The 14,967-nt window shown below is 44.2% G+C and overlaps 1 protein-coding gene across 1 annotated transcript in view; it reads left to right on the top strand.

The window, feature by feature from the left end:
- LOC140479911 (calreticulin-like) overlaps nucleotides 1–14,967 on the top strand; it is a 44,281-nt gene that overhangs the window by 15,119 nt on the left and 14,195 nt on the right. Inside the window, exons 5-6 of the mRNA XM_072574280.1 lie at nucleotides 11,154–11,363; nucleotides 12,289–12,402. Coding sequence (XP_072430381.1) covers nucleotides 11,154–11,363; nucleotides 12,289–12,402 — 324 coding nt within the window. The remainder of the gene's footprint in view (nucleotides 1–11,153; nucleotides 11,364–12,288; nucleotides 12,403–14,967) is intronic.

Raw genomic sequence — 14,967 nt, 5'->3', positions numbered from 1 at the left:
CCAGGGACAGCAGCGACCAACATCTCAGGTTATGCTCCATGGGCAGTGACTGCCGACACCCTCATCCAATGGGTTTGGCATTAGACAATGATAAACCTCACTGCATCATCATGACATATCTTTGATCCACTTACAATACAGGTTGCCACTTCAAATGCTACCTTGGAGTGCATTAGCAATTTTCATTGTAGTGCTGCTGCCAGCGGCAAATACCCATCACAAGAATAAATTAAGGTGCATCTCAGGGGTCCTGATTTGCACTGTTCATGCTCAATCATTTTGTACCTATTTGGATCATGGCATCTTTGCTTTGCCTTTTTGCACTTTGCCACTTTATTCAGAACTTAAAATCTTGCAGAACTTCTGACTTGCTTTGCTGTTTAGTGTAGACAAAGCCAGGCAGCTTGTCGTGATTGTCAGCAATGATTAGTCAAGAGGCTGAACAGTTTACTGTATGGCACATGGCTAGATCAATGTTATATCAACACTACGTACTAGCAGCTTACATGGCAAACACGTTGTATGTGCTTCACCCAGACAGTCATATCTCAAAGACTAAGGGCAGCAGTTTGTGGTCACTCCAAACAAGAAAAGGGACTTCTATCAGGAGGCACCAGCACAGTAACTCACAGGTTGCATCTGATTATAGTCCAAGATCTTGGACATGGTCAGTCAGCTACTTAGTGTGTCCAGGAGTCTGTACTTCTACAATCTGGGGAGTGGGCAATGATCAGTCCAGTAGGGCCAGTTCCACCAATCTGTAGATTAGCAGTCAGTCAGTCAGGAAGCTGCACAGATATCAGACAGGAGACTGCTCATTCATCAATCAGGGCTGTCTCATTAAGTTGGGAGAAAATGAGAACTTTCATTGCATAGACCCCGGAACTGATTGTGGCACACCCACCTGACAAACTTAGTGAGACAGAAAGTGTCGTGCTGGAAAAGCTCAGCTGCTCAGGCAGCATTTGAAGAGCAGGAGAGTTGACATTTCAAGCATAAACTCTTCATTAGGAATGTAGGAGGTAAGCCCAAGGGGACTAAGAGATAAATGGGAGAGGGGTAGGGCTGTGGGGAAAGTAGCTAGGAATGCGATAGGTGGATGTAGGTGGGGGAATGATAGTGATAGGGTGGAGTGGATAGGTGTGAATGAAAATGGACAGTTGGGACAGTTCAAGAGTGCAGTGCTGAGTTGAAGGGTTGGATCTGGGATGAGGTGGGTGGAGGGCATTGAGGAAACTGGTGATTCCATGTATTTGGTGAATTCCAAAGCAGAAGATGAGTTGTCGGATTTGATGGTGGAGAAGGCCCAGGACTAGAATATCCTTATTCGAGTGGGAGGGGGAGTTGAAGTGATTGGACACAGGGTGGTGTGTTTGTTTAGTGCATGAGTCCCAGAGATATTCTCTGAAACGTTCCACAAGTTGGTGTCCTGTCTCCCCAATATAGAGGAGACAACATCGAGAGCAGTGGACACAGTAGTTGAGGTGTTTGGAGGTATAGGAAAATCTCTGCCGGATGTGAAAGGATCCTTTGGGACCTTGAATGGAGGTGAGGGGGGGGATGTGTCAGCGCAGGTTTTATACCTCTGGTCGTGGCAACGTAAGGTGCCAGGAGTGGTGGGTGGGTTGATGGGGTGAGTAGACCTAACAAGGAATCACGGAGAGAATGGTCTCTGCAGAAAGCAGATTGGGGTGGGAGGGAAATATATTTCTGGTGGTGGGGTCTGACTGTAGGTGGTGGATGATTTGTTATGTTTGGAGGTTGGTGGGGTGAAAGGTGAGGACCAGGGGGGTTCTGTCCTTGTTGCAGTTGGAGGGGTGGGGTTCAAGGGCAGAGGTGTGGGAAGTGGAGGAGATGTGCTGGTGGACATTGTTGACCTTGTGGCAGGGGAAATTGCAGTCCATGAAGTAGGAGCTATTTGGATGTTCTGGAGTGGAATTGGTCCTCCTGGGGGCAGATGCAATGGAGGCGGAGGGATTGGGAGTAAGGGATAACGTTTTTACAGGGGGTGGGTGGGAGGAAGTTTAGTCCAGGTAGTTGTGGCCGTTTGTGAGTTTGAAGCAGATCTGTGTTGCGTCGGTCACCGGAAATGAAAATGGAGTGGTCCAGGAAGGGGAGGGAGGTGTCCAAGATGGTCCAGGTGAAGTTGAGGTCAGGGTGGAAGATGTTGCGAAGTTGATGAACTGTTCAACCACCTTGTGGGAGCACAAGGTGGCGCCATTACAATCATCAATGTCCCAGAGGAAAAGGTGGGGAATGGTGCTGGTGTAACTGTGGAAGATGGACTGTTCCATGTAACTGACGAAGAGGCAGGTGTAGCTAGAGCCCATGCGGGTGCCCATGGATACCCCTTCAACTCGGCACTGTCCTTTTGAACTGTCCTACCTGTCCACCTTCCTTCCCACTTATCTGCTCCACCCTCCACTCCGACCTATCACCATCACACCCCATCTGCATCCATTTAATGCATTCCTAGTGACCTTCCCCCTGCCCAACCTTCCTCCTATTTATCTCTCAGCTACTTTGGGCCACCCCAACCCATATTCCTGATGAAGAGCTTTTGCTCGAAACATCGACTCTCTTGTTCCTTCCATGCTGCCTGACTGACTGTGCTTTTCCAGCACTACACTTTCTGTCTTCTTGAGCTTGTCAGGTGGGTGTGCCACAATTAGTACTGGGGTCTATCCAATGAAAGTCAAAGGATATTATTGGGGGCACTGTGGCAGTGAAGAAGCTGGGAAGTCATCTTTGGGGATGGAAGGCACATGCTGGGATAATAATTGTGAAACCTAACATAGGTGGAAACCTAACATAACTGGGTGGGAGACGATAGAGATGGGAGGGAGTGGTATATTGTGTGAAGGGGAGCCCAGGAGGAGATCATTGATGGTCACCGCAACCCTGAGTTTGATTAGGACAATTCATCATGATGTTTGGCAAGACCGAACTATATGCCTTGGGTTTCGAGGGTGTAGAAGGGAGACGAGTAGTTAAATAAATGGGCTAGATGGGAATGTGGGGAAGATCAAAGCCAATGAGATTGGCAGAGAGGGCTAGGAAAACGCGAGTATGACAATTTGTGTGCTCACCTAGACTGAGAGGCTGAGTCTGCGAGCCTGTGAAGTATGCCTATTGTTTCCTTTCACCGAGGTGTAAATAACAAGTGCACTATGGAGATGAAAATAACTGTCATCACATCCAGAGTAGCAACTGTAAGTGTTTCATTCTGTGAGGGTGGGGCTCCACCTTTGTGCATTGCCTTCAAAGGGCAAGAGCACTAAACAGACAGTGAGACAGTACAGATTAAAGTCATCAATTTTCACAAAATGTTGCATACAGATTTTATGTTTTGAATTAGTGTATCGACTAAAAGTCCTGGCCTTAGCACTGTTCACCACATCATCCAAACCACTAATCAATCCCATTAATTGGTGTGAGGTGAAAGCAATGTCTTGGATTGGGATGTGGGGGATAGGCCCTCATTATTGTACATGCACCAAAGGCTTGAGGAACGGACATTTGAACCTGGACAACAATGTCCACATGTCTTTATAGAGGCATCGCACTGGTCTCCTTTTTGGGGCCTCCATGTCCAAATGTTCTGAGGATGCTGATGTTGTTTGGGTATGCTGTGATCGCTAAATGGTCTCATGACACAGGGGCTGCTTTGTTTCTCATATTGCAAACAATACGCTCATCTTAGGTGTCCTGAGTGGATCTAGACGCAGAAGTTGCTGTGGTCTCTTTGGCTCCTGAACTAAGAGCATCCACACAAATTGATGACCAACACACACAACTGGAAGCCCAGGACCAGCATCAATCTCAAACTCATTTGGAACTGACCCTTACTGTGGAACTTCTAGCAATAATGCCATCATGATGCAATAAAAACATAGGAAAGCCACAGCTGCTCACCTTCCATGGAATGAGAGAGGGGCAAAGATGCAAATGTTGTCCAAATGTGAAAGTCAGAGTGCATTTCATGCTGTCCAGTGTAACTGTGATGCAACACCTTCTACCACTTGGGCCACTGAGGGTCATAGGATGGTCCCTCCACATCAAGTTTATATGTAATTCATGTCTGGGGAATTGAACTGGTACTGCCCAGACAAAATGGAAGACGCTCCAGGACTACAGGGTGATGATGGAGATCAATGAGAACTGCAACATTATGCTGAATAAGAAAAATATTCAGCCAAAAAAGCACCTTTAGTATCTTACAGTGCAGCAGTATTGACCACAGCGACCCAGTCAGGAACTCTATATGAACTTGTTCAGTGCAACTGAGATATGTTAATTCATCTTTCACTGGCTGTAAGTGTTTTGATGCTGCTGAAGCCAGCGTCCCTGATGTAATCCCAATTCCCATTTGCAACATGTTGCGACACAGTTAAAAAGGATGTGACTGAGAGAAGAATGTTGGCGCTCCACTTCACCAACGGGGACCTTGAGGCCCAGGTGAATGAGGTGGTGAACAGGAGAGACATCTTCTTACCTCAGGACCATTAGAGGAGACCACAGTACCAGATTCTGCCACTCATTCTGATGTTGCTGCCTGAGTAAGTGTGATTTCCACCACCTGGTGAAACGCCCAGCAACGCAGGAAGAAGTTTAATGACCTTAGGTGTTCCTTCTCTCTATTACCTCACATCACTCTAGATCTGCCTGTGCAGCCACCTCCTGCTAAGGATTGCAGTGTTTCCCCTTATTCCCTCTCAGACGCCTTCCCCTCTCCTCGCTACCTACTAATCTGCGTGCTTTCTGCATATTTTCAGGAAGGCAATGGCCTTTGGTATTAATGCTATACTATTAATCCAGAAACTCAGCTGATGTATTGGGGACCCAGGTTGGAACCCACCACAGCAGCTGGTGGAACTTGAATTCAATAAAAAAAAGTCTGGAATTAAGAATCTACTGGTGAGCATGAAATCATTGTTGATTGTTGGAAAAATCCATCTGGTTCACTAATGTCATTCAGGGAAGGAAATCTGATCTGGCCTACCTGTGACTCAAGTCCCACATTGCCACAGCAATGTGATTGACTCAATTGCCCTATGAAATGGGTTACCAAGCCACTTGCTTGTACCAATTGCTACAAAGTCTCAAAGAAATGAAACCAGATGGATCACCCGGCATCAACCTAGGACCAGGAAAGACAATGGCAGAAACAGCCTCGTCAAGCCTGCAAAGTCCTCCTTACGCATATTGGTTAGTGCCAAACTTGGGTGAGCTGTCTCATAGACTAGTCAGCAACAGCCTGACAGTGTCACACTCATGGAATCATACCTTACTTACAATGTCCCAGACATCACCATCCCCATCCCTGGATTTGACCTATCCCACCAGCAGGACAGACCCAGCAGAGGACATGGCAAAGTGGTGTGTGGCTGGGAGGGAGTTGCTCTGGAAATTCTCAACATTGACTCCGGACCTCAGGAAGTCTTGTGTCTTCATGTTAAATATGGGCAAGGAAGCCTCATGCTGACTACCACATTCTGTTCTCCTTCAGCTGGTAATTCGGTGCTCCTCCTTGTTGAACAACTTAGAGGAAGCACTGAGGATGGCAAGAGCACAAAATGTGCTCTGGGTGAGGCATTTCAATGTCCACCACCAATATTGGATTGGCAGCAGTATTACTGATTGAGCTTGTCAGGTCTTTAAGGACGTAGCTGCTAGACTGTGTGTGTCGCAGGTGGTGAGAGAACCGACATGAGGGAAAAACATGTCTTACCAATCTGCCTGCTGCAGATAATCTGTTCACAACTGTATCAGTAAAAGCAATCATTGCACAGTCCTTATAGAGACTAAGTCCTGTCTTCACATTGACAATAACCTCCATCATTTTGCGTGACACTATTGTGTTAAATGGGACAGACTGAACACCTAGCAACTCAAGACTGGGCATCTATAAGACATTATGGGCCATCAACAGCAGCAGAATTGTACTCCAGCATAATCTGTAACCTCAAGGCCTCACATATCCTCAATTCAACAATTATCATCAAGCCAGGGATCAACCCTGGTTGAATAGAGAATGCAGAAAGATGTGCCAAGAGCAGCATCAGGCGTACCTGAAGGTGAGGTGTCAACTTGGTGAAATCACCAAGCAGAGCTACTTGCATGCCAGTAGCATAAGCCATAAGTGATAGACAGAGCAAAGTGATCCATATTGAGTATTGACTGATGGTGGACAAATAAACAATTCATTGAAGATGGGGATAGTTGTGGAGCCTCCTCATCCAATGATGGAAGAGCTCAGCACTTACGTGCAAAACATTAGGCTGAAGCATTTGCAGCAATCTTCAGCCGGAATGCCTTGTGGATGATCCACCTATGCCTCTTCCAGTTGTCCTCAGCATTTAAGATAAGAGTCTTTAGCCAATTCGATCCACTCCATGTGATATCAAGAAACTGTTTTAGACACTAGATACTGCAAAGAATACGAGCCCTGACAAAATTCCACAATAGCACTGAATACTTGTGCTCTCGAACTTGCCACTTCCCGAGCCAAGTTATAACACTGGCATCTGCCTGACAATGTGGAAAGTTGTCAAAAAGTGTTGCACTGGAAAAGCACAGCAAGTCAGGCATCATCCAAGGGGTAGGAGAGTCAACTTTTCGGACATAAGCCCTTCATCACATCCCTGATGAAGGGCTTATGTCCGAAACATCAACTCTCCTGGTCCTCAGATACTGCCCGACCTGCTGTGCTTTTCCAGCGCCACACATTTTGATTCTGATCTCCAGCATCTGCAGTCCTCACTTTCTCCTCAATGTGGAAAGTTACCAACTATGTCCTGTACATAACAAGCAGGACAAATCCAACCTGCCCCAATTACTGTCAAGTCTACTTTCATCAGTAAAGTGGTGGAAGGTATTGCAATCAAGCAGCACCCTGCTCAGCAATAACCTGCTCAATGGTGCTCAGTTTGGGTTCCAGTACAGCCACTCAGCTGCTGACCTCATTACAGCTTTGGTTCAAAAATGGACAAAAACACTAAATTCCAGAGGTGAAGTAAGAGCAACAGCCATTGACATCAAGGTTGCATTCAACCAACTGTGGATCAAGGAGCCTAAGCATAATGGGAATCAATGGGTTTCAGGGGGGCAAACTCTCTGGAGTCATACCTGGCACATAGGAAGATGGTCGTGGTTGTTGGAGGTCAGTCATCTCAGCTCCAGGGCACCTCTGTAGGAGTTCCTCAGGGTAGTGTCCTAGATGCAACGCACCTTCAGCTGCTTCGTCAATGACCTTACATTTAACATAAGGTCAGAAAGGGGGATGGTCGCTAATGATTGCACAATGTTTGACACCACTCATAACTCGTCGGATCCTGAATCAGTCCATGTTCAAATGCAACAAGATCTGGACAATATCCAAGTTTGGGCTGAAAGTGGCAAGTAACATTTGTGCCACATAAATGCTAGGCCATGACCATCACCAATAAGAGACAGTATAACCACTGCCTCTTGACATTCAATGGTTTTTCATTTACTGAATCCTCTACTATTAACATCCTGGGGGTGATCATTGATCAGAAACTCAACTGGACTAACCACATAAACACAGTGGCTTCAAGAGCAGGTCAGAGGCGAGGATTACTGCGGTGAGTAACTCACCTCTTGATTCCCAAAGCCTGTCCACAATGTACAATACACAAATCTGGAATGTGATAGAAAACTCGCTACTTGCCTGAATGAATGCAGCCTCAACAACACTCAAGAAGAAACACTCTATCCAGAACTAAGCAACCCATTTGATTAAATGGCACCATATCCACAAGTACCCACTCCCTCCACCATTGGTGCTCAGTTGTAACAGTGTGTACTGTCTACAAGAGCCACTGCAGAAATTCACCAAAGATCCTCAGACAGCACCTTCCAAATCCACAACGATTTCCATCTAGAAGGAAAAGGGCAGCAGATACTTGGGAACATCACCATTTTCAAGTTCCCCTCCAAGCTAGTCATCATCCTGACTTGTAAAGATATCACCGTTCCATCAGCGTCGCAGGATCAACATCCTGGAATTCCCTCCTGAATGGTATTGTGGTCAACCCATAGAGGGTGGACTGCAGTGGTTCAAGAGGACAGTGCACCACTACCTTCTCAAGGGCAACTGAGGACAAGCAATAAGGACTGGGCAGCCAGCAATGCCCATATTCCACAAATGAATATCAAAAAAAATCTTACTTACTCACTTGGGAGATCTCACCAACTGTCTCTGAACATCATAGTGCAAGGTGATGATGCATTCCAAGTGCACAAGTGAAATGAAGAACTTTATTCTAAATGAGTTTGAGATGAACCATTTTAATGTGGTATGGTTGGAGCATGTCTGATGCCATCCTCCGTGGACAAAGGACGAAGGTGGTCACCACTAGCTAAGATGGAGCCTGCAAAAGCAAGAAGTTAACTGGAATTGCAGATACCCACTCAATGTGATGGGGCTGGCGCATATCTAGTGGCTACACTAACAGCTGTGCGAACCACTTTTGTTTCACTCAACCGCTCCTTTAGTTTCATTTCAGGAGAAGCTAACCCCCAAGCAGGCCAGAGAGAGCCAAGCTTGGTGGTGGGAGTCCGAAATTTGTCTCTCTCCCTCCATTCCCATTAGGAGAGAATCCTTAGTGACAGAGCATTGTGCTGTGCAGCAACATGTCCACCTTTTGACTGATTGTTGCTGACCAAGATGACTGGCTGCCTGGCTTCGTATTTGCACTTAAAGGCAAGGCAAGGCTGATCTTCTGAACAAAGCAGCAATATGCAAATGGGAAGGCAGAGATGCTGTTAGCATCCAAATAGGCACAAACTAAGTGAGCACTAGATGTCTGAAGTGCACCCTGCTCAAATCCATGAGTCTGCTGCCTACTCTTGCATACAAAGAGGCTCGGCGGCAACATCACAATCCAAGGTGAAGGTGCCTTTGACAAGGTGCCACACAGAAGGCTACTGACTAAAATAAAGGCCCATGGTGTCAGAGGCAAGGTACTAGCATTGGATAGAAGCTTGGCTGTCTGGCAGAAAGCAGAGAGTGTGGATAAAAGGTCCTTCTCAGGATGGCAGCTAGTGACAAGTGGTGTTCCGCAAGGCTCAGTTTTGGGACCACAACCTTTCACTTCATACATTAACAATCTAGATTAAGGAACTGAGGGCATTCTGGCTATATTTGCAGACAATACAAGATGCATAGAGGGACAGGTAACACTGAGGAGATGGGGAGGGTGCAGAAGGATTTAGACATGTTAGGAGAGTGGGCAAAGAAGTGGCAGTTGGAGTACAACCTGGGAAAGTGTGAGGTCATGCACTTTGGTGGGAACAATAGAGGCATGGGCTATTTCCTAAATGGGGAGAAAATTCATAAGTCTGAAGTGCAAAGAGACTTGAGAGTTCTAACCTTGAGATAAACTTGAAGATTGAGTCAGTAGTTAGGAAGGCAAATGCAATTATGGCATTTATTTTAAGAAGACTTGAATAGAAAATCAGGATGTACTTCTGAGGCTCTATAAGGCTCTGGACAGACTACATTTCGAGTATTGTGCACAACGTTGGGCCCCATACTTCAGGAAGGATGTACTGGCCCTGGAGTGGGTTCAGAAAAGGTTCACGAGAATGGTTCCAAGAATGAAAAGCTTAACATATGAGGAATGTTTGAGGACTCTGGGTCTATACTTGATGGAGTTGAGAAGGATGAGGGGGGATCTAATTGAAACATACAGAATACTGAATGGCTTGCTCAGAATTGATGTTGGGAAGGTGTTTCCATTGGTAGGGGACGAGGACCTGAGAGCATAGCTTCAGAATAAAGGGAAGACCTTTAGGAACAGAGTTAGCCAGAGAATGATGAATCTATGCAATTCGTTGCCACAGAAGGCTGTGAAGGCCAGATCATTGAATTTATTAAAGACTGAAGTAGATAGGTTCTTGAATATAAAGGAGATCAAGGGTTACGGAGATGAAGCAGGAGAATGGGGTTGAGAAACTTATCAGCCATGATTAAATGGCGGAGCAGATTTGATGAGCTGAATGGCCTAATTTCTGCTCCTTTGTTTTATGACCTTATGGTCTTCTCTAACTGAACCACTTCATGTTGTTCCTTGCAGTTCCACCAATTGATGCACCAGTTGTATACACCGTATACATATTGAATCAAATTACTCACGACTATTTGACAGGAAATTAAACCAAGAAGAGCAATAGGGGCTAAGAGGTTTTATTGATTTGAATCAATTTAGCTTAACTTCTCTAGTTTTAATATTTTTGCTATTCATGTATTTGGTAAATAATTTGCTTCTATAGTATGTGTAGATCTTTTTCTTGTAAATACATTTCCTTGCAACTAGAATTGGTATAGTTTTCATGTCATAAATAGGAGCCAGTTATTAGCATACTGTGTTCCACATTGGAGTTAGAATCTAATCCAAATCAACAGGCTGAACTAGACTCTGTGGTTAAAAGGTTCTGTGTAAAATAAATTTTGGCCATGTCCCTGCACATTTGCCATTCAATGAAGTTGAAGATTCTAAACTTGCAGTCTTTCTTGGGTATAACAATAGCTACTTTGAGGAAATGGAATGTCCATTCTGATAAAATGGGTCCGCTTGAGAGACAGGGTGAAGGTGGAGTTCTGCTTGAAATTGACACTTGACTAATTAAAGGTAATTTCATTCTATTAGGTCATTTTCAGAAACAAAAGAATTACATTATTAATCATTTCATTTGAGTATGTCAATAAAGTAACAACTGATTTCTCCAGTCAAGTTTTACTTGCATTTTTACAATTTAACAGAAACCTGTGTGCATTCCGGTTACGTTTGCATTTGCTTTGGCAAGTATGAAGCAGTGAAAGGACTTGTAGGCTGATTGACAGATTATTTTCATGACCAAAAGCAGCTATCTTTATACTAGGCATTGGGATACAGTATTTAGCCCTGTATAGCAGGAGGGTACTCTTTGGTGATATGATTCAAACCATGAGGAGAGCCATTGGCAAAAGACCAGCTGCAAGTATTGTACTTGTTGGACATCAAACAGAATTTACAGCTGGTAATCTTTATAAGTGAAAGAAACTGATTTTTACATTTGAAGGAGTGGAATTTAAGCATTGAAGAAGTCATGTCTTTGTTTGAACTGAAATAACATTTTGCTCACAGGACGATGAATACACTCATCTCTACACCTTAATAGTTCATTTCAACAACACCTATGAAGTGAAGATTGATAATGAAAAAGTTGAATTTGGGAGTTTGGAAGATGACTGGGACCTACTGCCTCCTAAAACAATTAAGGATCCAAATGCTGAGAAACCTGAAGACTGGGATGATAGAGAGAAGATTAATGACCCAGATGATGTGAAACCAAAAGTAAGTTGGCATCACTAATTCTGAATAATTTAAATAATTTAAAACTATCTTAGTGGTAAATTTTGATCATAAATATGCATACACATAATAGAATTCTAGTGAGTAAGTCACTCAGTCCTTTGAATGCTGTAACTGATAATTGTGCTAACGTGTCTCTCGGCACAGCTTAGAAATGCTGGACTATCTATGTAAGTAAGCATGGTACACCTTAAAGAAGTCTTCAAGCCAGTCCATTTTCTGAAACTAACCTTTTGTAATACATTTCTTTGGTCCTTTCAAAGAGTGCCTCCATAATTTCTCAGCACCACATTCATACCTAAATATTATCATATCATAGAATCCCTACAGTGTGGAAACAGGCCATTTGGCCCAACAAGTCCGCACCAACCTTCAGAAAAGTATCCCACCCAGACCCATTCCCCTACTCTATTACTTTTATATTTCCCCTGACTAATCTACACATCCTGGACACTATGGGCAATTTAGCATGGCCAGTTCACCTAATCTGCACATCTTTGGACTGTTGGAGGAAACCAGAGCACCCGGAGGAAATCCACACAGACACAGGAAGAATGTGCAAACTTTACACAGACAATCGCCCAAGGGTGGATTTGAATCTGTGTCCCTGGCAGTATGAGGCAGCAGTGCTGGCCACTGAGTCACCGTGCTGCCTGCAATGGCTTACTTTAAAAATATTAATTCTTGTTTTCACATCTCCCAATTGCCTTCTATGATCTTCCAGCTTAACAATTCTCTGAGATTTCTGCTCCTCTAATTCTCACCTCTTTTGCATCCCAACTGCCTTTGCCTCACAATTAGTGGCCATGTGTTGGACTCTGGGAACACTTTCACCAAGTAAAGATACATTTTTTTTTGCCTTCTTTCCAATTGCCTTCTCCCTCCAACCACCCCCAAACAATTTGAGGACTGGGACAAGCCAGAATCCATTCCAGATCCTGATGCCAAGAAACCAACCGACTGGGATGATGAGATGGATGGTGAATGGGAGCCTCCTATGATTCAGAATCCAGAATACAAGGTGAACTTCAAAAACATTGTATTTACTTATTTTTCATGTACATTTCTTTCATGTTATCCTATACTTCAAATTATTATATTTTATGACAACTTATTTTTCAGTTTAAGATGTATGTTCTTTCAACAAATGAAACAATAAACAGGAAGAAATTAGTGTTAAACTATTGTAGACAATCAATGTCCTGTGGTGTTAAGATCTCCAGTAAAGCCAATACTCTTGAAAAGAAATTCAAACTTGCAACTTGATTGAACTTCAAGTTTTGAAAACTTTGCTTCATAAACTAATAGCAGAATTGACTATACCATTTTCTGTTGGCAACTTGGACTCCAAAAACAAGGGAAAAAGAATCCCTTTCAACTATTATGATGACCAGAAATGCAGAATATTGTTCATTCGAAATGCCAACCAGAAATTGATGCTTTGAAGTCACAGCTGTCCAGCCATAAAGAGTTTCACTGTGCCTTCAGAACATACAGCAATCAAGGAATGAAAGAGGTGATCCTGATTAGGGATCAGTTGAGGAGGAAGCTATATAATATTCAAATCAGGTTCGGAAATAGTCATATAATCCTGATCCTTCTGCCTTCCGTCATTCTCAGACAAAGGTTCTCTGTATCCACCTGTACTAGTTGTATTGTCTGAGACACAAGCCCTGCCCAATGTTGGTTTACGTCGATTCCCAGAGGCATCTCAACCTCCAGGACAGGAGGTCAAAATGAAGCATTTCTCACAGACTCCTACGAGTCCCTTTGAGATGGTAGGAAAGGCTGAAGCACTAAAGCAGCCTGCCTCGGTAAACCCAATGAATCTCTTTCAAACAGTCCAAGCCGGATTTCAGGATGGGAACAAACAGTGTGATACCCCTTGTTCTGTAACACAATGATGGAATTATGCTACAGATATCTTTGCACCTGGTGATGATACTCATGAGCTGTTTGCTATCACTCAACATCAGAGAGGGTTACATGGACTTGATGAAATGGGGGAGGTGAAGCTTTTCCTTGTGTGCTTAAGCAATTCAAATGAGATGTCCTTTCCAATCCATGTAGCGTTGTGGTGGATGGAGGGGGTCTATCTAACAGTTGTGGGGAAGACAGGACTGACAGCAAAAGGATATAATAGAAGGGAGCCCTTGGATGGACTGAATAAATTTAAACAAAAGAAAGGGGAACATAGAACATAGAACATAGAAGAATACAGCACAGTACAGGCCCTTTGGCCCTCGATGTTGCGCCGATCCAAGCCCACCTAACCTACACTAGCCCACTATCCTCCATATGTCTATCCAATGCCCGCTTAAATGCCCATAAAGAGGGAGAGTCCACCACTGCTACTGGCAGGGCATTCCATGAACTCACGACTCACTGAGTAAAGAACCTACCCCCAACATCTGTCCATTACCTACCCCCCTTAATTTAAAGCTATGCCCCCTCGTAATAGCTGACTCCATACGTGGAAAAAGGTTCTCACGGTCAACCCTATCTAAACCCCTAATCATCTTGTACACCTCTATCAAGTCACCCCTAAACCTTCTTTTCTCCAATGAAAATAACCCCAAGTGCCTCAGCCTTTCCTCATACGATCTTCCTACCATACCGAGCAACATCCTGGTAAACCTCCTCTGCACCTGTTCCAGTGCCTCCACATCCTTCCTATAGTATGGCGACCAAAACTGCACACAATACTCCAGATGCGGCCACACCAGAGTCTTATACAACTGCAACATGACCTCAGGACTCCGGAACTCAATTCCTCTACCAATAAAAGCCAGTATGCCATATGCCTTCTTCACCGCACTATTTACCTGGGTGGCAACTTTCAAAGATCTGTGTACATGGACACCAAGATCCCTCTGCTCATCCACACTACCAAGTATCCGACCTTTAGCCCAGTACCCCAACATTTTGTTACTCTTACCAAAGTGAATCACCTCACACTTACCTACATTGAACTCCATTTGCCACCTTTCTGCCCAGCTTTGCAGCTTATCTATATCCCGCTGTAACCTGCCACATCCTTCCTCACTGTCAACAACTCCTCCGACTTTTGGCACTCCACCTAATGGCATTTGCCTCCTGTCTATGGTTCCAATTTAAGTCAATTTTTGGGACCCAGCAATTAACAATCTTGATGACGGACAACGCTGTATTTGAGTGCAAACCTTAATAGGCCATTTCATGGAGGCATCTAGGTAAACCTATGAAAGTATGAGGATAACACTTACACAAAAGCTTGGATACATAAAAAAATCAGGAAAAATGAACTGTGCTAAAATGTGTAAGAATAATAGGGTAGTTATGGTAGGGGATTTTAACATTCCAAACATCAACTGGGACTGCCATAGTGTTAAAGGTTTAGATGGAGAGGAATTTCTAAAGTGCGTACAAGACAATTTTCTGATTCAGTTTGTGGATGTAGCTACTAGAGAAGGTGCAAAACTTGACCTACTCTTGGGAAATAAGGCAGGGCAGGTGACTGAGGTGTCAGTGGGGGAGCACTTTGGGGCCAGCGACCATAATTCTATTCGTTTTAAAATAGTGATGGAAAAGAATAGACCAAATCTGA

This window comes from Chiloscyllium punctatum, chromosome 7, assembly GCF_047496795.1.
Source record: "Chiloscyllium punctatum isolate Juve2018m chromosome 7, sChiPun1.3, whole genome shotgun sequence".
NCBI classification, from domain to species: Eukaryota; Metazoa; Chordata; class Chondrichthyes; order Orectolobiformes; family Hemiscylliidae; genus Chiloscyllium; species Chiloscyllium punctatum.
Note: the sequence above shows the minus strand (reverse complement) of the source record. Positions and strands in the feature narration are given on the sequence as shown.